The following is a 26771-nucleotide window of genomic DNA, read 5'->3' on the forward strand; positions in this document are numbered from 1 at the left end:
TCGAAAAAAAATATGAAAGGACTATGGATTGGTTATTAGAAACATGTCCTTCATTCTGTTTACATATATATATATTATATATATATCTCAGGATCAAATGAAAAATGTTTGATATATCTTCAAATACAAAAAGAGCTCCCCCCACCCCACCATTTTCCCTCCTCTTGAAACCACATATTTTAATTAGTGAAGTGTAATTTCAATTTGTAACAGGTTAAATTAACAAAACTATACAACAACGTTTACTACACGTTAGAGAACGTTAACTATATGATTAGAATGTTTACTATGAGTAAGAAGACGTTCATTATACGATTCAGAACGTTTACTATGCGTATGATAAGCGTAGTTGAAGGTTATAAAGTGGGATAGAGTAAAGATCGTTATATGGGATATACAAAATCACAAATTATATAAGCTTTATATGCGATATATAAACAAGGAAATGTGTTTTCCCCTTCTAAATTAGGTTATGTGTATTCATTATTACGAAGAAGATATGACGAGTACCCGGTATAAATTTTACATCTCTATCATACAAGTTCAGGACTAGCCCCAAATATTTGTTCACTAGACACTCCTTTCAAACAAACCACTAATCTAATATTCTATAGAACTCTCAATCCATGTAATATAGTCTTAATAATGTTCCCTATTAATATCACTTGAATTAAATCAAAATTTTGTGAATGAATATATGACATTCACCAACCTGTTAAAAATAAGAATGCTGAAGGAACAATTAGTTATCTAGGCCAATGCTGACTTTACATACACCAAATAATGCAATAATGATTAAAACCAAGGAACACGAGACTTGTTAGAAATCAGGTTTTCACCTTTAAATTAGAGAACAGAACAATAGGCTAGGATTCAAATTTTTTAATTGTAAGTGAAAACTTTAAGCCATAAGAAATTGTTACAGCAATACTAGAGAACATTTAAGACCAAAAACTAGGTTGAAATCAGTTAAAAATGCCAGCAGAGACAGAATTGAGAGAAAATATCAGATTAGAAAAACAGAATAGAACAGAACAATATATCACTGTCAACATATCAGTATCTGTTAGCCTTCTATAGAGTTTTCTATCACAAACTCGGCTGCTTGGGTAAAATAAAATCTTGTCAAAGTTCATATAAGTTTAAAACAAAACCTTTGACCTCAATTATAAATTATCACCAGAAACATTTTGTGAGAAAGATAGATTGTCTGAAATTTGATTCTTAATACTTCAAGTATACTTATGACTTCACTTATGCAAATAACATTCAAGTTAGTTTTAGAACATTTAAACATGAGCACACATTATGTCTTCAAAATCTGTTTTTACAGATGACAATTTTCAGCCAAAAGTTTTGAGTTGAAATTTCTTGGAGGGAAATGTGTTTCCTTACAATGTAAACTTTACCAAAAACAATCTAAGACTAACAATATTATTTTGATGCTGCTATTCTAATTCTCATAAAAATAATGAATAAAATTCAAAAAACTTTTTACTTTGCTCAAACGATAATAAATGATAGTGACACTCTTATCTGATCAGGCCAACTGTCCACATATTTAAACAAATGGTTTAGCAAGATACGCCCACTTTCCTGATACATTTTCAGTATTTCAAGGGCGGTCACCAATCTGCGTCAAGTGAACTAAAAATATAATTCGTGAAAGATATTGTTCATTTAAACAAACACACAAAATTTAATAAAATCACCTCTATCGCGTTCATAAGCCAACTAATTTTGATGCGTTTATAGTAAGTCAAGGGCAATAACTCAAATTCTGTTGATCGAAAAATCGTCAAATTTAATAATATAAATGATCACACCAAATTTCATTTCAATCGGATGAAAATTGTAGTCTCTTTTGTGTTCACAAACAAATCATGATGCATTTTTCCTTAGTCAAGGGCAATAACTAAAAAAACGTTCATCGAAAAATCTTCAAATTCGAACTTGACCAAGATTTCATGAATATAAATGATAATTTCATTAAAATAAGATAAAAACTGTAGCCTCTATTGTGTTCACAAGCCAATTGTGGACGGTCGGGTTGGCGATTAAAAACATCTTTTAATTCCATTTCGAGCAGAAAAGGTTTATATCTTTAACATTCACTTCATTCAATTGAATTGAACTGATCGGAATCTATTCTGAATCCCTTTAAAAGAGACTAAGAAAGATAATATTCTTAAACTTCTTTAACAAAAAATATTTCAAAGATAATAAACATACAACTTGTTATTTTATAATTTAACAGTAGAATTTAGAATGTGTTATATTATTATTTTGATTTGAATTGTTTAAATGTGGACAGAATTTTCTGATTCAAAATACAAAGCCGTGTGTGATATATGGATTAGGATTGTTGAAAAGAAACCAGTTATTATTGACAAGCAACTAGTCAACATTCAACAGAAGGCACTGGTACTGGCACTGGGCTAAAGTTATGTTTCTAAAGCAAATCGTTTCCTATTAATAAAATATGAATTGACATCAAAATGAAATGAAATGAATGGAGTTTTACGTCCTACAATTGACATCAAAGAAGAAAATCATATACGGTTGTCATGTATATTATACTTGGACCTAAATTAATAATTTATCAACTAATTGACACAAATCATGACAATAATAGAGGAAATGTGGGGGAAGTTTGGCAAGGACAAGTAACCTTTGTTATGTAGTTGTTGTCCTTGAAAAATAATTACCACTTTGTTTAAAGCCAGATCAATAGAAACATGAGTTAGTGAGTATATTTTTGCCTATATCAAAACTCAAGAGTAATATAAAGTGTACATGTGAATTAACCAGGGCTGCATTCATGACCGTATCTAGAAAATGTCTGACGAGAGGTACAAAAATGACCAGTATCTCTCCGAGGTAAGGCCAGAGGTCAGCCAGAAGCCAAAGAATTTCAGATGGCCTAAGATGAATTCTGAGAATTTATAGGGCATAATTTTCACCTCAAAATAAGACCTATCAAAGGGAAGAGGGGAGGCCATGGCAGCCCCGTCGCCAGGAATGAATTGGTGTTGGGGCTCAGATTTTGTACTCAGAAAATTTGAAGAATTAAAGGCCCAAAGAACTAATTTCTGACAATTTTGGGGTGCCAAAAACATATCAAAATCTATATCTTTTGATTTTGTACTAATACATGTACACTGTTAATGAATCAATCTCTGCTGAATTGATGCAGGCTTTGCTGGGGCTCAATTCTCACTTGGGGCCCAGCACCCACGGGCCCGACCCTAACGACAGGGCTGCCAGTAGGGTCAGATATTATTACGAGATTCATAGACATCAGACAGAATACTGGAATGGTGCAAATGAGTGAACCTGATATACAGAAAAACACTGGAAAACCTAATTACAATCTCTTTAAGTGTGTCTCTTGAGATATCAATGACTAAGTGAATAAGTATGAAGAGATTTGACCTAATACATTGGGTGGGAAGGGATGTCTTCCTCGAAAGTATCCTTACATCGTGTGTTTTTGCCTCTAAAATGTTCAAACTGTTAACAATAAGATGATTCAGTTTACCCATGACTTTTGACTGACTTTTATTGATAAGTTGATAGATGATATGTATGGAAAGCCAAAGAGGAAATATTTGCAGCTGTGCTGAGTGACTTTATGTCAAGTCAGTTCATTATCATACTAGGAAGATATCTCGCTTTCCAGAAAAAATGTTCATACTTAAATCTGATCTGTCAGATTAAATTATATCACACCAGGAACAAATTTCACGACAAATAAAGAAATATTTGGTCAGGAAGAATTTTCACCACTACAACGTACAATTTTCAAAAACCGGGTTAGGACGTTTTATCGCTCAGCAATAATTTTTTACATAATTATCTTGAGCATGTGGTCATTCAGGAGCATGTGACCACAAAGACAATGACCAAAAAAATAATATAGAATAGAATATAATGTTCTGACATAAAAAAAAAGTCGCCTGAACAAAGTCATTTTCTGTCCTGCAAATATTTCCGCTTTGGCTTGCCATAGATAATTGTCCACATCACAATAATTGGTCAGATTTAAATTGGGGGGAGGTGTGGATTAGAAAAGATGATTATTGAAAATAAAGACAAATGAAAGACAAATAAAAAGTCAGCCAATTGAAAAATATTGTTGATGAAAAATGTTTCAAGATGAAAAACAATTGAAAGTTTAGCAAAAACTGTAGGATATGTAAGAGGTTCCTGGCACCATTTCCAGATCAGAATTTCAACATTTTATTTCACATTAGAACATAGAAGCAAATTTTCTTTAAAAATTAGTAAACCCAGTACTTTTTGTCTGTACTTGACAGGAGTAAATTCACCTCTATAATGGGTACGCCTATGACCAATACACGTAAGTATGGGCGTATATTGTGGTTGCCCCTGTCGGTCCGTCGTGCTCACTCTACAGACTGAAATTCTCTATTGATTCTTTTGATCTTTTGTATTTGTGTCAATATCATTATGAAGATGTGCACTATTGAATTTGGTGATGATCTGATGATTTTCTTGAGAGATATCGTATAAAACTCTGATACCGCGTTTTTTTCACTTTTTTTGGCTCGTGCTCACTCTACACACGATATAGAGTTTAGTTTTACAGTTCACATTTAGCTCTTTATCAAGCTGCTGGTGGGCGTATTCGCTTGCCGCAAGCCTATGTTATCAATTTATTGTCAGATTCAAAATGTAACTCAATATTAAATATACATTTCACATATATTCATTTGCTATTTTTTGTATTCATCAATGCATATTCTGTCCAAATGTCAAGTGGTAATTTGAGGCCAAGGATAAAAAACTTGTAATAAAATATTTTTATTAATGATAATGTTGTTAACTTATTTAACATAATTATAATATAACCATATTTATTCACATTGTATAAAGGTTAGAGAAGATTACAGAAATAAAGACATTTTAATATATATTATAGAACTCTAGTTTCCAATACAGAGTGTTTCAATCTCTCAATGTGTAAGTGTATTATTAAATAGAAGCCTTATTCTTAAACACATCACGCAAGATAATTCAAGTGTTACAGTCTTCTGTTTGGTAAATCACCAAATTTGGTTTTTATTTTAGTTCCATTTTTCATTCGGATTACTGTATTTGTTGAAATCTTATTGAAGGTTTTGTTAATTACGCCCCAGCTCTGTCAGTAATATTATGTTGATTTCAAGTCAAGATATTTGCAGGATTAGAGATAAAAGACACAGGTAGCTAGAATATATTTCTATTAGCTGTAAAGCATAATATTAAATGATTTAATCCCCATTATAACATTTAACAATTCAAAACTTTAACACCCCTCATAATTTTAATGAACTCTACCTGTAATACATAATCCTATATTCTAGAGCTAAAGATATGCATGTATGGAATAGTTCAAATTAGTTTGTTGGGGTTTCTGATACATAACAATCACACACAGACTAAATAATAACAGTTTCTTTATACATATATATATAGGAATAAAATAATGCTATATAATGGTGTTTACACTAAAATTTATTTCAAAGCTGCAAATAATGGTTTTCGGTGTGGTGTGCGATGCAGGATTATCAATACAGTAGAAAATAGAAGAAGGGAACACTTGAGGTACAGGTTCAGATACTATGCTGACAAGATTTGCTTCTACTATTTCTACTACTGTATTTATAATCCTGCACCAGACACCTTACATCCTCTATTCACACCTTTACCCATCCATTAGGATACAGAATTACTTCCCTTTAATTGTAAGGACGAGTCTTTATAAAATCATCTGTAATTTAATGCCACCTTCCAACCAGTACATTATAATGTTGGATATCACCATGCTAATATACTATATGTCTCTATATGCTTTAAAAGGGTCACGATACAATACGAATCGCAATATGGGTTAATGGGATCAAATTTAACACTTTATCAATATTTACTGGTGATATTTGGTAATGTAGTTGATAGGACATAGGTGAATGTTTAATGTCTTATAAATAGTTACCAACAAAGATCAGCAAGAAAAATTTGTGATTCCATTCATCGACTTACAAAATATCCCAAGAAGAGAGGTATTGTCAACTATCGGTACACCACATAGCTATCCAATACGCATATTGTGGCATGTCACAAGTGGTAACATTTATCTTTTGAGTCCTGTTTCCCAAAAAATATAACAATTTGAATTTTATCATTTACAATAAACCTTCATAGCAATATATTTGGAGACATGAACCCTAGGACTTGTTTCATCAAAAATTTAATATTCATCATGAGTTTAATCTTCAACGAAAACATTTCTATGGTGACTAATATATTGTGAAGCTGATCTAATCTTGATACAACCAATCAGAATATGCCAGTGATTTTATTTTATCCAATTTGAGCAGTTTTCCCACAAAAATGGAGAAACAGGATGTAATGGGATTCTAAGAATAACCAAGGGCAGATAATAATTTTTGGTATAAACACAGCTATATTTAGATTTAAAAACAAAATATAAAATAAAAATTCATAAAATTTACAGTCACCATAAATGTTATCAATAAAATTTTGCAATTAAAATCTTTCATTTTTCATTAAAAAATCTGAAAGACTTTGGTTTCATTTTATACATTAAAACCAATATGGACTGAAGAGAGAGTAAAATGCCCTAATAATATAGTTTCAAATCAGATCTCTAACAGGCCATTATTAACGTTCTCAAGGTAGTCTGAAGTCATGATAGATGTCATGATAGAAGTAATATCTGCATGTGAGATAGTACTAATGCCCTGAAGTGTCTCAAATTTACTGGTATGTCTATGTTGGTTGTAGGAGAAGCTGGAACTGAGCTGTATCAGTTGTTGAATTAAATTTACAGGATTATGACCCTTTTAAGCCCAATTTGCCCCTATATCTAACTGTTATGAACAACCATAATGCCAATATAACAATAGCCCATAACACAGATTTGGTAGCCATTTAAATGCTAATAATGTTTAAATAATTGTAGCTAATAGCCATTACTTCAACTGTCAATTGGTAATATAATATCTGATATATATATATACAATTTTTTAGATTGAAACATTTTGTTTATTTTCTTCATTCCATTAGTGTAAATCCATCTTAACATATCTCCCTAAGACAATATCATGACGTCATATTGTTGTTTATTGTATGTATGAATGCCTTGAAAATATGGAATTGAAACAAGTTGGCAGTAAATTTTAACTATCTTTAACAGTGTTATTGATCTACTTAAACAATATTCTACTTTTGTCAGATCTCTTATTGGAATATTATCTTATATATATATATATTAAATTATGGACAATAATCAGCAGCCAAACTGAGATTTCAACAGATAATTACATTGTTCACATTTGATTCACAAATATTCTTTAAGTGGTATTTAGAGGTAGATATAACATCAAATGACAAAACACAACCTTATGGTATACAGCTCTTGACAATGTACATCTTATAACACTTTGTACAATAACGCTCAGAAGTAGTGTTCTATATAAACTGATGATGACAATGTAAATTGTTGAAATGTTGTGTACAATAAAATCAGAAAGTAGTATATCATAAAATTATTTTCCGTTATTTAATGGTTTCCTTTATTTAATGGTTTCCGTTATTTAATGGTTTCCTTTATTTGCTTTGAATCTTAACAGTGCTACTGTGTTTAAAATCAAGCATAAAACCTTGGAACAATCCATTACGAATTTTTAACCCAGTAAGCTTTTCCAACTGGTTTAATTTGGTAATTACATTTACAGTAATCATAGGATTATTAGGATATCATAGTAGTATTTGATTTGATTATTTAAGAAGCAGGACATTTTACTCTCTCGTCAAAGTTTAACTACATGTATTAACAATTTTTAGCACTAAATCTTTCTATTAAACAAGGATTTCAGTACAATCTTTCAACACTATTATAACTTTGGATAACATATACAAGTCCCTGATTCTCCAGGCAACCATGCTATGTCCAAACTTGGCCTACTTATTAAATTCTATATATATCTCACATATAAGATGAAGTATGATTTTTTTGACTGATTTTCATTGAATCATAAACTTGATCTTTCAAATTACCATGCTAATGTTTATATTACATATTTTGCCGAAAAAGGTTCTAAAAAAGTGGGATACCTCAATTGATTTGAAAATTACTTTTGCCGCCAACAATTATAATCATTTAATGAATCATAGCCAGCTCTTTTATATAATGGGGTGAAATGACAAGAACTGATCATAGAGATCTGTCCAAGGCCTTAATAATAATATCTAACAATCAATTTAAAGACAAAATGAATAATTTCTATTGAGAAAGATGAAGATGAATCTCAGTATGCTATTGATAAACAATTCTTCTTGATTACCAACCTTTTCCTCTATATTTTAAAGGGATTGTAAAGAAGTTCACAACTTTGTATAAGTACACTGATACCATTAATTTACACCATTCCAATCTTCAATCACATGTCTGTGGTTGTAATTCCACTAAAACTAAGTGTTTGATGATGTCAAAATTTAGAAAACCTCTATACAATCCCTTTGAGATTGTACTGAAATCCGTAAATTTGTTAAAACCTAAAATATAAACAGTTACCATCATCGTTTGATGTTAAAAAATTTTTCTTCTAAAACACGCACCAGTTTGTCTCGCATGATGGATTTAAAATTTTCATACCACTGTATCAACTTTTCTCTTCTATGTGTTCGATCATCAGGTGTTAAAGTCATTTCTTTCTTTAAAATTCCTGGAAGTTCATTCCAGTTTTTGATATAGATCACAGGGGCATTATATTCTTTTAAAAGGCGTAGCGGTGACAGGGGGGAAGCACTGGACACCCCACAATTTCCAGGGGTCATTTGATCTTCTATAACAGGCACGGAACCATAGGCCATGGCCTCGTATATTCTATAACACTCAGTGTTCTGTCCAACAGGGTTTAGCGTTAAATCACTCTGAGCTAATGCCCTTATATAGTCATCACGAGTTTCATCTGTTTCCTGGGGTAACCACCTGAAAATACATTCAAAAATGAGAATTCAAATAAAAATTTGATATTTTGTTCATTCAATAAAGTAGGTTCTTAAAAGAATAATATGAGTGCCATATTTTCAAAATAAATATACAAAGATAAAATGCAGACTTCAATTCATATTCACATGGCTTAAAGAAATTATTGTTGTCTGATTCAAATATACAGTTATCTCCCTTCTACTGTAAAAGACCATTTTTTACAGTTCATGATCAATTTTAAAAGTAAGACACAAAACTATTTTGTGCACACTTTTTAGGTTTTAAAGTTTCAATTGTCGATACAAAAAATTATTTGAATAAAATCCCAATCAAGACAAAACTATCCATTACATTCTCTTCCTTCAGATCTCTCCAGGTCTGCTATAACATGGGTTTTGTTTTTCGGGAATTATCCCAAAGTGGGCTATTTTTTTTTAGGGGAAATGGGGCTCTTTGTAGTCAAATATAAAGTTTTGGCAATTCAATAGTCAATCTATTTAGGCTATATTCTCCGATATGAAAAAGATTTCAGTTCAGGTAAAAACCTAATAGTAAGGATTTATAGGGCGAACAATCCTGAAAGGTGCAAATTAAGAAAAAAAGGTTAAAATCTCCTGCCCTATAATAAGACAATACTTACTCATAACGAGGTTTGATAAAGAACTGTGATTTATGTGTATTATTATTTAATATATTTAATAAAGTTTCTCTAGAAGATTGTTTATAAATAGTTCCTAGAAAGTTACAGGTATATTTTCTATTAGAGGACACAGGTAGGTGTGCTGTATCTACTTTAGGAAAGTCTCTATACCTGAAAATAGACAGAATGATTTAATGAGTAATTGAATGAATGAATGATAAATTAGTTCAGAGTTTGGAGAATCAGATTAAACATGATATACAATCAAAAAATTTAAACTGTTTAAATAGTTACATGTATATACAATTAATAACAAAATATTTTAACTGTTAAAATAGTTACATACAATCAGCTAAATATTCAAGGAGCAATTTCAGCTAGATTTAACATTTTTCAGATTCAAATCCCAACATATATTAAATGTAACAAATTCTCTTTGACAAATAATTGTAATGAAAGATTGATAAAATAAAAGCTGTATGTCTACTATCTAAACCCTTAATGATATCTTGAAAACCTTGTCCTAAGCATGATTATTAGGGACATTTAATTCAACTGATCAAACTAAATGTATGGATTTGTACATTAGTTTTTTTAAGAAATTCCTTTATAAATGTTCTTTAATATCTATGAATATGCCAACTCAGTAACAGATTAAAACGCTTAAATGTTTAGTTAATTCTTCAAACTATTAAAAAGCAATTAACTTGCAGAATACTGGTCACCAACATGACCATGACATTCAATGCAACATTAGCCACAGACAGTATTGACAATATAGACCGAATGCTGTTATTAAATACTGCAGACGGTTTAGGTCAATATCTGGCTAATTGAATGATAAACGACACGTCAAAAAAGATAGAATATCAGCCAATAAACTCACTAACAATTTTTTTTCCTTGAAAAATTAGACGCGATTTAGAATTCAATATTATGATCGTTTATCATGAAAATGAGATAAAAAAAAGTTGCTGTTAATTTCACTAAGGATCAATTTAAACCATAAAACCTTCTCCTCCAGAGACAACTATTCTTCGAAACAATCATTCGAAATAAAAATGTATCTAGAATCTCCATAGAGAATAGTGAAAGTTTTTAAAAGTCGGAGATGATTTATTTTTGACAATGGAATCAATATTGAGACTCTAGAGACTGCATAGAATACATATTACATATAAATTGTTTTATTTTCTATATTTCATTGTCTACAGTTAATCTAAGTTTGCCTGATCTTCCCTCAAATCTGAGTTGATATGATGTATGCTCTCTCCCATGAGAGCACTAAATTTTATTAACTAGAAAATTGTTTTAAAGTTTCGCTTTCCTGTTTCTTAAAACAGAAATCTACTTAGTGCACATGATCTTTTTACATTCATAAGATTACAATTCATCTACAGAAGAATTGAATTTAGTTGAAATGATTGGACTCTTGAAGATCTATCTTCTGCTAAAATTGGGACTCGATACACCAAGCAGCCAATTATTAGCCAACTCAGTTGGGGGATCTATTAGTGCTTAGCCTGTTGCATGACTATAGTTTATCATAACATCTAGATACATTTTCCATGTCAGCTTCCTCCAATTGCATTACATTGGCTGAGATATCCAAAGGTATTCTGTATAACCTATGGCTGGATTGAACCCAAACCCCTAGGATAGCGATAAAGATAAAGTCATCTTTAATGTGCACAGACTGTAGCTCATAATCCCATCTGAATGAATAGATACTTTTGCCATGTCAGTTGGCTATCCATATGGTTGAAGGTGTGGTCTGCATTGAAACTTGACACCCCTAGGGTAGCCAACAAGTGTGTTACTTGATAAAGATCTATTTCGACTGAAGAAAAAAGAGACAAAAATATATCTCGATACTTACGTTGCTACACCAAGAGGCCATTGATAAAAATTTACATTGTCTACATCACGACTGTCATAAACTAAAAACACAAATTTGATTGGTCCACCACGATTATTTAAATACGGTTTTATCCAATCATTGTTACACTGTTCATTGCCTAGCAACACTACAGCAGCATTTTTTAAATATGGCAGCGTGGGTAGAAAGTCTAACCATAATTTGGCAAAGTCTATTTTTGATGTTTCTCTTCCATTGAGCACTAACAATAAATTTTCTGTGTTCCTTGGAACTTTGGTGGGAATCACACCTGGACCCGTCCGGAACCTGAAATGAAAAAAAGAGTACAGATGATACAAATGACAAATCATTTGTAGGATGGTCTGTAGCACAATCAGTTAGAGCGTTTGAATGACATCATTTGCTTGCTTATGTTGAACAAATGGTGGTAGTGGGTTCCAATCTCATTCAGAAAATAAACATCTGATGACCTTGTATAAGTAATTTTTTCTTATTATACCAGTCAACCCTGAAAATTGGTACGGATATTAGGCTGCAAGAGGGTTGGCCAAAGACCAGCTGATAGACAGGATCCTGCTGAATCCATGTCTCAGAGAGTGTTGATGATGATGATGATTTTGACATTGTTCTGAAAAGAGTTACTCATCTTTAGCTTTATCTAAACATAGTAAAAAGTGCTCAAACTAGTATCATATATTCTAAAAGAATGGATAAGTGACAGATGATATGTTCACTTCTACCACCTACTGCCCAGAAATGAAATTGAACAAGTATCCTATTAAATTTCACTACTCTAGCAGAGAATATTTGGCTATGCCACCTACAATAACACAGTCTTCAATATCAGACCAATATTGGAAGAAGGAATTGGTTTAATCTGTAATTCTCGCCAACCATAATAAGAATAATTTACTGACTAAAATACTTGACATATTTATAAACTTGAGGGTGGTATAGATTAATTGTTTCCAATATAAATAACAGAGTATTCAGTTACCAAATCAAAGTACAGACTTTCAAAATCTAGATACTTTAGTGCAGGATACTGTCAATCAAGCAACGATACATCGTTTTGGCAGACCCTGACATGGAGTAGTAGTTAAAAACTTGAGTGTGGTGCAGATTAATTATTTTTAATAAAAAATATGTCAGTATTTAGTTAATGGATCTAAGTCAAGACTTTCAAAATTCTAAGCTAGATATTTTTAGTCTCGCTATTGTTACTGATGTTTGATATTTCATGCCACAATATAACACATATTGCAAGACATAGGCTACAATATGAAATTGGGTTAAAGATTAAAGTAAAGAGCCAGTTTCTTCAAATTAAAGGTGTTTTTTTCAAAAAATAGTAACCTATCATTCCTGCTTTTTGTTAACTTCCAAACATTTGATGCCCAATAAATTCAGCCCATCAGCACCCAGTTCTGTATATTTGCTATTATTTTTAAGTTGAATATTTTTAACAACCAACCAAACTCTCAAGTATGTGTCTTTAACAATTTATTATTATAAAACCAAAAATAGCCCAAGAAAAGCTTCTGCCTTAATATTCAAACCTTACCATTGAAATTCAACTTTATTCTTGACAAAATTTTAACAGATAAACAAGTAATGCGTCAAATTGAGTGAAGTCTCAATTCGTTTTCTTAAAAATCTATTTTTTTCAGGACAGAAATTTTACAATATCCTTATCCTAATATAATCTTCCAAACTCTGTCATAAAATTTTCAAATAGAAAAAACTAAAATTTACAAGATTGGATACATCAAAATGACAGGAAAAATCCATTTTCAATTTTATTCCTTGTACGTGGAAAATTGAAAAAGTTGTAATAATCAAGTTTAAAATCTAGAATATGAGATTGAAGTGCTGAATAAAATCATATTGACATTTATTGAAAATATCAAAGGGTTAGAAATAATAAAATAAAAAAGGTAGCACTCTAGTGTACTCAAGAAAGATGGAATACATTTCAAGAATCAAGGAGGCTGTAGATAAATCCTTTAGTGCACTTCAATGTTTTTACATTTTGTTGGTTGCTTTTGTCAGGAAAACCTTCTAAATCTCTGTAGGCATGTGACAAAACAACTATTATATACAATAATAAGAATAAGGCTTCCTTTACCAGCATTTAAACCATGGTCTCCAATCAAAAACTACAATGTTTGGTAAGACTTGTGAATTTTAACTAATCAAAAATCTTTTTTTACAAGGGTGGTCACCTTTAATGATATAATGTTCACAAGTTTTGAGAGTGTGTTTATATTTACAAAACAAACCGTATGTAGATGAGTGTTGATTGGCTGGTATGAAAATCACATGATATAATGAATATTTATTATCATATTTCATGACAGAGATATATGTATTAGTTTTTGGTGTATCGAAGAGACAATGGACCTTTTTAACATCTTTACAATGTCAATCTTTAATGTAAGGAGCCTATTGAAGTCAAGGTATTAGACACATTTCGTAATAGCTTGACATTGTGAAGATGAATTTTATATAGAGGTTTCATTTTCCATTGCCTTCTCTCAATATGTAGATAATAAGATTGAAAATAGAAATCTATTTCAGAACTAAAATCTATCAACAATTTCATTATTTTTAACATCCAGTTTATTTTTCTCATTTTCAGATAACTACACCTTTAAAAATATTGAGTGTTTATCAAATCAAAGCGTGCAAGTTAAATTATCTGTTTGGAAAGTGAAACTTTAATAACATTACTGATATCATGGTAGTTTTAATATAGATCTATTTTATTACAGGAAATATCAAATCAGGGATGTTGATGAAGATGTTTTTGTCAGTCATGTCTGCTCCACGCTAAAGGGTTGTTGAAAAATATTAAACAGTCATGTCTGATTCGGCTGTTGTTTTGGCTTAATGCACCAGTTATGTGTGATTTGAGCTTAAATAGTTGATTTGATTTTATTTGCCAGTCATGTCTGATTTGAACACCAAAATGTTCAGCTAAGATTATTGTTTAAGATCATTCAAACACAAAATGGCTATTTTGTTTCTATTTCATATTATCAATAGATGCATTTTCTACTTAAATAAAAATACATTTTTAATTAAGAGCTACTCAAATGTATTAATTTCTCAAACTCTAAACTTTAGAATAAATAAAGATACTTTTTGTATTTCTTACCTCGAACTGTTGTTTTGAATTATTTAAACATTGCATTTATTGTAAGTTCAAAGATAACCTTTAAACTTTTTCATATTTCATATTAATCTACCTTGATAAAAACAGAATTAAACATACAAAAATCTAAAAATAAATCATGTTTTTATCTATTCTAATGTTCGGTGTATTTTCAGATAAACTAATAAAACCAACAAAGTTTTATCTAGAAAAATACACCAAGACAGATAAGACTGCAATATTTGATATTTCCTTTTCAATATTTCGCGATTTTAATATCAAACATTTTTTTCATCAAAATTTTTTGTTGTTTGTTTAATTTTTCCTTTTTGTCAGTGACATTTGGATTTGAATTTAGATTTAATATCACACAGAATCTGGAACATGATCTTAAATGTTTTAAATGTGAATTGTTTTAAATGTGCATTGTTTTAAATGTTTTAAATGTGCATTGTTTTAAATGTTTTAAATGTGAATTGTTTTATATGTGAATTGTTTTAAATGTTTTAAATGTTTTAAATGTGCATTGTTCTAAATGGGCATTGTTTTAAATGTTTTAAATGTGCATTGTTTTAAATGTTTTAAATGTGAATTGTTTTAAATGTTTTAAATGTGCATTGTTCTAAATGGGCATTGTTTTAAATGTTTTAAATGTGCATTGTTTTAAATGTTTTAAATGTGAATTGTTTTATATGTGAATTGTTTTAAATGTTTTAAATGTGCATTGTTCTAAATGGGCATTGTTTTAAATGTGCATTGTTTTAAATGTGAATTGTTTTAAATGTGAATTTTTTTAATTGTGCATTCTTTTAAATGTTTTAAATGTGCATTGTTCTAAATGGGCATTGTTTTAAATGTGCATTGTTTTAAATGGACATTGTTTTAAATGTTTTAAATGTGCATTGTTTTTAATGTTTTAAATGTGCATTGTTTTAAATGTTTTAATTGTGCATTGTTTTAAATGTTTTAAATGTGCATTGTTTTTAATGTTTTAAATGTGCATTGTTTTAAATGTTTTAAATGTGCATTGTTTTAAATGTGCATTGTTTTAAATGTGCATTGTTTTAAATGGTCATTGTTTTAAATGGGCATTGGTTTATATGTGCATTGTTTTAAATGGGCATTGTTTTAAATAGGCATTGGTTTAAATGTGCATTGTTTTAAATGGACATTGTTTTAAATGTTTTAAATGTGGATTGTTTTAAATGGACATTGTTTTAAATGTTATAAATGTGGTTGTTTTAAATGGTCATTGTTTTAATTGTGAATTGTTTTAAATGTGCATTGTTTTAAATGGACATTGTTTTAAATGTGCATTGTTTTAAATGTGCATTGTTTTAAATGGACATTGTTTTAAATGTTTTAAATGTGCATTGTTTTAAATGGACATTGTTTTAAATGTGCATTGTTTTAAATGTGCATTGTTTTAAATGGGCATTGTTTTAAATGGGCATTGTTTTAAATGAACATTGTTTTAAATGTGCATTGTTTTAAATGTTTTAAATGTGAATTGTTTTAAATGTTTTAAATGTGAACTGTTTTAAATGGACATTGTACATTGTTTTAAATGGCCATTGTTTTAAATGGCCATTGTTTTAAATGTTTTAAATGGGCATTGTTTTAAATGTTTTAAATGGGCATTGTTTTAAATGCAATGTTACAACCTTCATTCCATAAATGACCATAAAACAGCCATATAGCATTTCAATTTGTTGATTTCCCATTCATATTGAATTACAACTTTCTAGACAACCTAGATATACATTTAAAATTTCTAACATTCAAAAAGAATTGCTATTTAATATTCACGATTAATTCTAATTATGATAAAAGAGAAAATAAAATGACAAGTCGTGCTGAAGGATTATGGGAAATAGAGCAAAAGGATTATGGGATTTTATTTAAAGTGGAATTCAATGTAATGATTAAGCTCTGATTTCACTTAGTTAAAAATAGCTTTATGCTTGCTCTTTAGAAAATTTGATTATTTCATTTAAATGGTAAAGGATAAGACTGGATGGTTTATCAAAGAATATTCAAAGCTGGATTTCTACAGAATGAAACCTCATTAAATAAATTGCATCTTATCTGCATCACTAGTCAATCTATGAAAGGGGATAGTTAATCACAACCATAAAATCAGAAAATTGGATTTCAAAGCTTTATTCAGAATAAGATAATATCACAAACCGTAAAAATAACAATTTAACACAGGCCTGCCCTTCTGAATACAGCAGAAATGTTCTGTCTTGCATATAAGTAAAAAATACTTAATCAGTGATGTCTGTTGTTGCTCTGAGCACACAATACTCATCTTTTGTGATATAACCCAGAGTAAGGTGATGTCTGGTACTTTACAAACAGACAATAGTACAACAGTGTACCACTATCTGGAATAGAACCCAGAGTACGGTGATGTCTGGTACTTTACAAACAGACAATAGTACAACAGTGTACCACCCTCTGGGATGTCCCAGGTCTGGTATGTTAAAAACAGACAATAGTACAGCAGTGTACCACTCTCTGGGATGTCCCAGGTCTGGTACGTTACAAACAGATAATAGTACAACAGTGTACCACTATCTGGAATAGAGTAGGGCGATGTCTGGTACTTTACAAACAGACAATAGTACAACATTGTATCACCCGCTGGGATGTCTCAGGTCTGGTACTTTACAAACAGATAATAGTACAACAGTGTACCACTCTATATAATAGAACCCAGAGTTAGGTGATGACTAGTACTTTACAAACGGAAAATAGTACAACATTGTATCACCCTCTGGGATGTCTCAGGTCTGGTACTTTACAATTAGACAATAGTACAACAGTGTACCACTCTCTGGAACACAACCCAGAGTATGGTGATGTCTGGTGCTTCTACAAACAGACAATAGTACAACAGTGTACCACTCTATGTAATAGAACCCAGAGTTAGGTGATGTCTGGTACTTTACAAACAGATAATAGTACAACAGTGTACCACTCTCTGGAACACAACCCAGAGTATGGTGATGTCTGGTGCTTCTACAAACAGACAATAGTACAACAGTGTACCACTCTATGTAATAGAACCCAGAGTATGGTGATGTCTGGTACTTTACAAACAGATAATAGTACAACAGTGTACCACTCTCTGTAATAGAACCCAGAGTTAGGTGATGTCTGGTACCCTACAAACGGAAAATAGTTCGACAGTGTACCAGCCTTGCCCCCTCGCTTCTGTAAAAAGAACAGATAACAGCACAAGAAAGAATCATCCTCTTTAATAACAAAGCCTTTGGGGGGGTGGGGAGGGACATCTGACAAAAGTGCAATTATCTCTGTCACTTTAATGAACATTACCTGACTGGCAGTAGGTAGTCACAGAGTTCTATCACTAGCATCACTTGTCACAGTAATTATAGTACTCAGAGTACAGCTCAAGTTTAACTGAGGTTTCTTCCCATTATGAAACCTATCAACCCTTAGTACATTTCCATTCATCAATTCCTAGTTGAAATACAATATTTAAGTTATTCTGATTGGTAACACTAGAAAAGCAATCAGTAGGGAAGTCTATTTAAAAACAATCATTGTCTTGTTGAGGCACGAATCTTAAGATCTGTCCTACTATAGAAATCTTACTATACCCTAGTTCTCTGAACTGATCTGATCAACTTGGGTCATATAGTAGTAAAACTGATTAGTCAGGGGCCTGTTGTTGGAAACTTCATAACTTTAAGATAATCATAAGAAAGGACACTCATTGATCGATTTCTTTTGCTTTCCATCAGAAGCAGACGTTAACTTGTCATCTATCAACAAAGACATAGTCTACGATACCAGTTAGCTGAAAGCTGATATTCATTTGTCATCTACCAACCAACCAACCAACCAACCAACCAACCAACCAAAGAACATTGTAATCATGTTGGATTCAAACTGGCAACAAATCTTGAGCACACAAGACCTAAGTTTACTGGAACATCTGAATTACTAGTGACCATGAAAACTGGATGAAAGAATCCTAGGTTGAAGAAACCTCAGATGTATCCATTACCTGACAGCCCTTAACATGTGTATAGCCGTTTACATATTAGTTTTTGACAACAGACCACCAGAATAAAAGGCCATTTAGTAGTAACAGTAATTAATTTGAAGAGCTTTTAGGTACTTTATATGGACAGAAAGACCATATTTCATCTACTTTATATATAATTCTACAGATTGACCATATTTCATCTACAATCATATTTAGTTACTTTACTATCCATATACAGGAGATAATATACTTGACTAATGCTAAGAAGACTACATTAAATGTTACAAATAAAAAATCTGTACAAGCAAGACAATTCTGTTTATCACTATCTCATCCAAAGTATGTCAATATCGAGAGTAAAAGTTGTGTAGTAGTGGACTCCTCCGAGAAGTGCCATCAGGTGCTTCAAAAAGAATAAGCATGGTCTGCTTCGCACACGACACCTGCAACTACCACAATGGTAGATTGCTCTGTCAATAAATACATAGGAAAAGCATCTGGACTGATAAAGTACGGATGCTGTTATTTCCAAACACTTCATATAGACAAGAATTACATTAGAGGTAAAATATGATTAACAATGAATTTCTGAAGACAGTAAGTTATATCATATAAGAAAGAAGTCAGATATATCATTTGTGGAGTATCTAGTTCAGGCATTTTTTGACCAGTTGGCCAGTTTTTTCATCCATAACCTTTAAGATTGTCATTTAGAAGATAAAATAATAATTGTCAAGTTAATAAATCAAAGTAAATCTTTAAAACCTGCAGGTTTTTTGGTTGTGTTAGTAAAGTTCAGTTACATTTGAAAACAGAATATTTTGTTAAATGGACTCAAATATATGATTCCTCAAGTCTGTAGTAGAGTTACAAAAAAAATGAGCACCACTTGTTCATGTTTGGCATCTCGGGCAAGTTCACCATTGCAACCAGCAACATGTTGTTGGGTATTTGTATGATAAATTTTGAAAGAGAAATAGCATCAGTTCCTCCTCAATGCCCATTACATATAAATAATGTTAGTACTTACTTAAATCTAATATTATTTATTTTTTTAACACCATAACTCCAAACACCTCCCAACTTTTCTTCTAAATCTCCATTTAAAATATGTTCCCATAGATACAGGCCTGAAAATATACAAACAACCTAAACATTAGAATACAAACAGTACAGTGGGGAACGATCTGAAGCTTGACATCTTACTGTCTGCACCATATTTGATTATGATGACAGAAGTGTGGGAGAATAGCTCAAAAAGGTAGCAAGATTTCAAAGGCCTGGATCACTCAATGGACTACTCAATGAAAGAAAGTGGGTAGTGCTCTCTGGAACGAGCTCTGAATCCTTCAAATATGGACAAAAATGATTTCTTATGCTGTAACAAGCTCTTTTGAAAGTAAGTCCAATAATGCACACCAGTTTCATGAAGTCAGTTTACATGAAAATCACCAGTCTGTATTAGCATTATATTATGCTGACTGAAGTTGTGACTAGCAAATAGAAATCTTGTTATTTTTCACCAATTAAGTATCAAAATCTTGTAAGATCTTGAGGAGAAATCTTATCTAAAATGTAATATCTAAATGTATCTGATAGCAACAGTTTATGCTCAGTTAGGAGAGTTGAGGCTTGTGGACTAATGTGAGTTGGGGCACCTTCCCTGAGAATGTTTATGAATTTATGAGACCGTCTGTAAGTCAATTTGATGCCTGTTAATGGAAGAACTCAATATTTTCAGTAAATGCTATTTCACCCATTGATATACTGCTGGTTGCTTAATTTGATTAATTTAAATAAAATTATGAGGGTGGGGCCCGAGGACTTGGTTCAACCAGTCACTATGGCAGTTGAACCACTGAGATTATGTTTTTCAAGCCAAAATTTCCTCACCATTAATTTAATCAAATACAATATAAATATTACTAAATCTGCCATGCTGCTCATTTTAAAAATCTCTACTTATCCTAATCAATTTAAAGCCCAAGTAGATTTCAATAAGAAATTGTTCCATCATTAGTCGCAAGGGATCAAAGACGAGAGTTTTTTTTACACAGAATAAAATGTAATCAAATCAGGATAAATGAGTCAAGGGAGATAATTTGACAATGATAGATGAATTTTCAGCTCTGATTTTTCAACAATTTCACAAATTTAATTTTATTTATTGCTACATGTCCTGTACTTATTATTGATTCCGCTCAAAACTCGTCAATTTTCCAGAAGATGAGGCGCCAACGCGTTTTCCAAACAGTGTTAATGCTTTTTTTTTTTAATAAATGCATGTTATTACATGTTACTGTATTGTTATTGATCACACAAAATTCACACAAAATTTCACAGAAAAAAGGCATTAATGCATTTCCAAATGGTGCTAATGTTTTCTTTCATAGAATAATTCTGAAATGCTGAGTGTTTTTTATATCTAAAATACGAACTTAATTTCAACACATGGTATAAATTCAGTTGAACGAGATCTTTATAAGATAGTAAAACATGTATAGCAAATATAAAATGACTATATCCAATATATTTCATTTTAAATATCATAAATATGCACCTCAAATAGTTACTTTCAGGCAAAAGAAACATCATGTACATGTATCATATTTTATTTTTAAATATATATGTAAATTATTGTAAATACATCAGAGAAAGTAAGTGTTACTGTTATGTGCACTTTAAGGCAATAAAAAGAACTAATAGAATGTTAAATGAGTGACCATAGAACAGGAAACTGTCTGTGCCTGTTTTTATCAGTATTTTCAGAAGTGACATCTCTTCAGTGGAAAGAAAGAAACAACTAACAGACTGCTATAGCACCTCACAATGTGTCCATCGATGTTGCGTTAGGTGGTCTCATAAGAACACTGGCCTAGTTCACAAAATAAAGATTTATGTCAGTGAAGTGCAAGTAAAGGGTTTTAAATAATTATATAAGTATATAAATGACTAGTCTTTATAATATCATTTGTCTCAGTAAAATGTTCGACAACATAACATAAGAAGAATCAGATTTCTTGATGATGATGTTGTGTGACAATCAACTATTTGACTATGTCAGTATTACAACAGACTGTCAACAGACTTATTGATTTGATAATTAATATAATAGAGACAGACAGCAGTATAATGTAGCTAATTAAACTCTATATTGACCACTACTGACCGATATAGTACTGGATGTTCAGAACAGGAAATGATCCAGTCTTTTATTATTTGCATGAGAATAGTTTTCAATTACCGCGGAACAGAAACCTTTACTTGTATCTTCAGATACATCACTAGCATCACTGACCTAAATATAACACTAGTCTATCTTCAATAACACCCAACACTTATCAAACACTTTATTTAGAATTCCATCTTTACCAAACTTTTGCTCACTGCTTAAAAGATAGGTCAGATTAGATCCCCTTCCATCAACTCCCTGAAGCTTGTGCATTTGATATTTGAATTATTTGTCAATCCTGTGAATCGTTCAGAAGTACAGTGATTTATTTTCATACTAGGCCCAGACCAGTGCTTCTTTTGGAAAGTTTGTTCTATAATACCCAATACTAGATAATCAAGAAAGATGGAATAGTTTTATCAAGCTTGAGCAAGTGTGAGCTGCTTCGGTCCATGTTAAAGATTAACAGACAGCACCAAAAATTATAACACTAGATAATCAGGACTAGAAATAGACCAGTCTTCAATTAGGGAGACAAAAAAGGTGTGAGCAAGTTCTATTTCATTAACAATACAGCTAATTTTACAATCTCTCCAGATGACAATAACCTACTGACCACTAGACAATTAAAACAGGAAATGAGATAGTTTTTAATTAATGAAGAAATATATGGTTGAGTAAGAGGTATGCTTCATTTCAATAACAACACAGTAAAACAATACAGCTTGTTAGAAGCACTGACCTAAATATCTTGGATTATTATAACAAGAAATGGGATGACTTGTTTCGCAAGATATTCAATATCTAATTCAGAAAGCATGCCTTATTTCATTAAAAATTTCACTACAGTCTCTGTAGTTTTAATTCAAAGTAATTTTAAAGCTATCATTACTGTTTTGAAGCTATTATGTTTTGATATTCCAATTAATTTAAAGTTAATAAATAGAATTCCATTTACAGACATAAGTATCAAATTAAATCAGAGCCAAGCTCTTTTAAACACAGACAGATCTTGTTTTGAAATCAAATTTTCAATTCTAATGTTTTCCAATAAGTTTCTAAGTAGCTTTGTTATTTTCTATACTAATATTTCATAGTCTGTATTGCCTTCGTTAACTTTATATTAACCTTTTACATCGAAGTCTTCATTAAGCTACTCTTCATTAAATAGGAAGTTTACAAGAACACACTATAATACATCTCTTAATATTGTAATGGACAAATGACAATAAGGAAACAAGGGCATTAACCTAGCCTTTTTTCTCTCCAACTATCAAAGAATCTATTACTGTTACAATTGCTATCACATTGGACCTTGTTTTCTCCGAAGTAGTAACTGCTTTGTCAGTTCTTTTCTTGATATAATTTTTTTGCAAAGAAGTCTGAAAATCAGCTTCATAGCCACTGAATAATAAAGTATTAGCTATCTTTCTAATAATGGATCTAAAATTCTATCGGGCTGAAATCTGAATCTAATGAATTTATACATTTTTACACTTTGCGTTAATCTGATCCCATGATGGTAGTATTCCATAACAACACGTCAAATCCTTAACAACAAGTCAAAACCCTAGCAACACGTACGGTGCCAACTATTGTCTGAGATTGATTGATAAGAAATATACTAGAGGTCTCAATTTCAGGAAATTAGGAACCAGCTTTGAAAACTGATCCAAATTAGATCTTTTCAATCGGCACCTTGATATATTCGAGATATCATAATTGTGAACTGACCAATAATATCAGACAAAATCAAAATCATTACTTATAATAAGGAGAAAACCAGCATATTCCAATATAAAATTAACAATTATAATTCATTAGACCACAAACTTCAATTGTAAAGCACCTTGTTATATCACTATTAATCACCTGGGCTCAGAAGATATTAAATTCTGAAACTTATTTCGTCAATTTCATGAAAGCACTTTTAGTGCCATAAGCACTCATTTATGATCCTTTCTCTCTATATATATATATCAACATAATCTGATAAAAAAAAAAGTGTTCGGTCTGATTGGATCTCCAACTAAATGTCCAGTACTGTCTTCAAACATGAAAGATGACATTATTCATACTTACACTTACACATACTCAAATTTCAAATTTCAAATTACTCTACATCATGATTAAAGTCATGCTAAGAGAAAACATGCTCCCAAGAGCTTTGTGTAACAGGTTGAAACATCAGAAGTGCAAAAAAACAACAGAATCTAGAGGCAGTAAGATGTAACAATAACAATAATTCTAGAGAACCATTTAACTAATGGTACAAAATAAACACTATCAATTACATAGTATTGATTGTAGAGTGGTTTTAAAGAGATTTATAAATTTATACACGAAAGCACTGACCTGGAAATTAAGGAGTACTTCATATCTGTCTATTATAGATTGTTTATTTAGAAAATATATAATTGAAAAAACGGGACCTTAGATTACTACCTTTTGAATTCCATGTAGACCCAAACCTTTACATGCTATCCAGGTACTAAGACGAGGAATATAGGAGTACTGACAAGTAGAAAAGATGAGGGGTCAATATTATATATAGTTGAACTTATGTAAGTGGAGGCATGAGAAGTGTTAAGGATGCCATTATGACAAACCAAGAAGCAGAGTGACATCAGGTATTTGACTATGTACTTCATTATAACATTGTAAATGTTCGTAATATAGGTTTCTATAAATCTTTGTTCCACCAGGATTTCCAAGATTACGGTTCAACCAGAACTTCAAAGATTATGGTTCAACCAGAAATTCAAAGATTATGGTTCAACCAGAAACTTCAAAGATTAGGTTTAACCAGGATTCCAAGAATACTGTTCAACAAGAAACTTGATGATTATGGTTCAACCAGAAACTTGAACATTACATTTCAACCAGAAACTTGATGATTATGGTTCAACCAGAAACTTGAACATTACATTTCAACCAGAAACTTCAACATTACATTTCAACCACAAACTTCAAGACCAAAGTTTAACCAGAAACTTCAAAGATTATGGTTCAACCAGAAATTCCAAGATTACTGTAAAGTCTTGACATTGATCTTGTAAGCCAATACAGGCCACTATTAGAAAGTAAATTCTCCTTCAAAGATAATCTATCTTTTATCAACATTTACTCTACAACTACTTGGAAAATTTATCTTTCAAAATTACAAGATGGAGACAAAAATAGTATTGTTTAATCACTATGGCAACCAGAAGACACTTCCTGTCAATTCTAGGTCATCGGTAGATAAGTGGAACACTTAACGAAACATTAAAATGGCATGAATGGATGAGAAGTCGTCTTAGAAAGATGTTTATTTTACTAAAGACATCGTTATTTTCCATTAAATTTATTGAGTTACTTATCAAGTGTTGTCCTTTGTACGCAAATTTCTCCTTCAAATTCTCACAATATCAATACCATGACGACATGATAAATGGCCAACAATGTCGTGTATTCGGTGATTTAATTGGCAGCGATATCGATACCCTACTTCATAAAATCTCTATCAATATCGTGGAAGAAATAATTTATTTATTTTGTGATAGAATATCAGCTTTTACTTCATTAGATAAATAAATCTGCAAGCTCTTGAATAATAAAGTAGAACTAGCGACACATTTTTAAGACACTCATGCAAAAAGATGACGACCAACTCTTTCAAATTATCCAGCTTATGAGTATACTTGCTGCAACATGATACAGATCCAGAGAATAAACTGTTTCTAAGAAAAAATTTATTTGTTCTTTGAGGGCAATGCTGTTTTTCATGTAAAATTTGAACAAACTTTCTCGAGTAGGCCTACCTTGAAAGTTATTAATCTGATAGAGAATCTCTTACAAAAAATAACATGTAACTGGAATATCTACAAAAAAATCTTTTAAATTGATGTCTTTCTCCATGATTTGTGACAAATTTATCATCTAAATGTTTTACAAGTAAACCCAATTTACAGGTAATGAATCTATTCTGTAGAAATCTTCCAGTTCAGCCTAGTTTTATTGTATAAATTATCATTTAAATGATGTGAACTTGTATTACACCCAGGATACCATTGTTACAGTTAAATATATTACATTTTATTGTCTTCTCTCAAGGATAAAACTAGTTTAACTTTAAAGTACAGAATACATGTTAATTGTTAAGTAAAGAGAAAGTCTATAAGTTAAAATCTAATTTCAGCTCCTTTTAAGAAGTTTTGTTACATACATTCGAGAAACCATTAAAGCAAGAATGGTTTGTTACATACATTCGAGAAACCATTCAAGCAAGAATGGTTTGTTACATACATTTGAGAAACCATTAAAGCAAGAATGGTTTGTTACATACATTTGAGAAACCATTAAAGCAAGAATGGTTTGTTACATACATTCGAGAAACCATTCAAGCAAGAATGGTTTGTTACATACATTCGAGAAACCATTCAAGCAAGAATGGTTTGTTACATACATTCGAGAAACCATTCAAGCAAGGAAGGTTTGTTACATACATTCGAGAAACCATTCAAGCAAGAATGGTTTGTTACATACATTCGAGAAACCAATCAAGCAAAGGAAGGTTTGTTACATACATTTGAGAAACCATTAAAGCAAGAATGGTTTGTTACATACATTCGAGAAACCATTCAAGCAAGGAAGGTTTGTTACATACATTCGAGAAACCATTAAAGCAAGGAAGGTTTGTTACATACATTTGAGAAACCATTAAAGCAAGAATGGTTTGTTACATACATTCGAGAAACCATTCAAGCAAGGAAGGTTTGTTACATACATTTGAGAAACCATTAAAGCAAGGAAGGTTTGTTACATACATTCGAAAAACCATTAAAGCAAGGAAGGTTTGTTACATACATTCGAGAAACCATTCAAGCAAGGAAGGTTTG

The 26771-nt window shown here is 31.2% G+C and overlaps 2 protein-coding genes across 2 annotated transcripts; one reads left to right on the forward strand and one right to left on the reverse strand.

The window, feature by feature from the left end:
• Positions 1–7746: 7746 nt before the first annotated feature.
• LOTGIDRAFT_228735 (hypothetical protein) lies at positions 7747–20657 on the reverse strand (the record flags this gene model as incomplete). The annotated part of the gene is made up of 5 exons (XM_009059660.1): positions 7747–9019; positions 9660–9830; positions 11539–11844; positions 19750–19849; positions 20555–20657. The coding sequence occupies 5 exons, from the start codon at positions 20655–20657 to the stop codon at positions 8605–8607; spliced, it is 1095 nt and encodes a 364-aa protein (XP_009057908.1). The 3' UTR covers positions 7747–8604.
• A 5665-nt stretch (positions 20658–26322) lies between these two features.
• On the forward strand, positions 26323–26556 carry LOTGIDRAFT_105522 (hypothetical protein; the record flags this gene model as incomplete). The annotated part of the gene is made up of 1 exon (XM_009059661.1): positions 26323–26556. One exon carries the CDS (start codon positions 26323–26325, stop codon positions 26554–26556), a length of 234 nt encoding a protein of 77 aa, XP_009057909.1.
• Positions 26557–26771: the final 215 nt, after the last annotated feature.

The sequence above is a fragment of the Lottia gigantea genome (assembly GCF_000327385.1).
Source record: "Lottia gigantea unplaced genomic scaffold LOTGIsca_4, whole genome shotgun sequence".
Classification (NCBI taxonomy): Eukaryota; Metazoa; Mollusca; class Gastropoda; family Lottiidae; genus Lottia; species Lottia gigantea.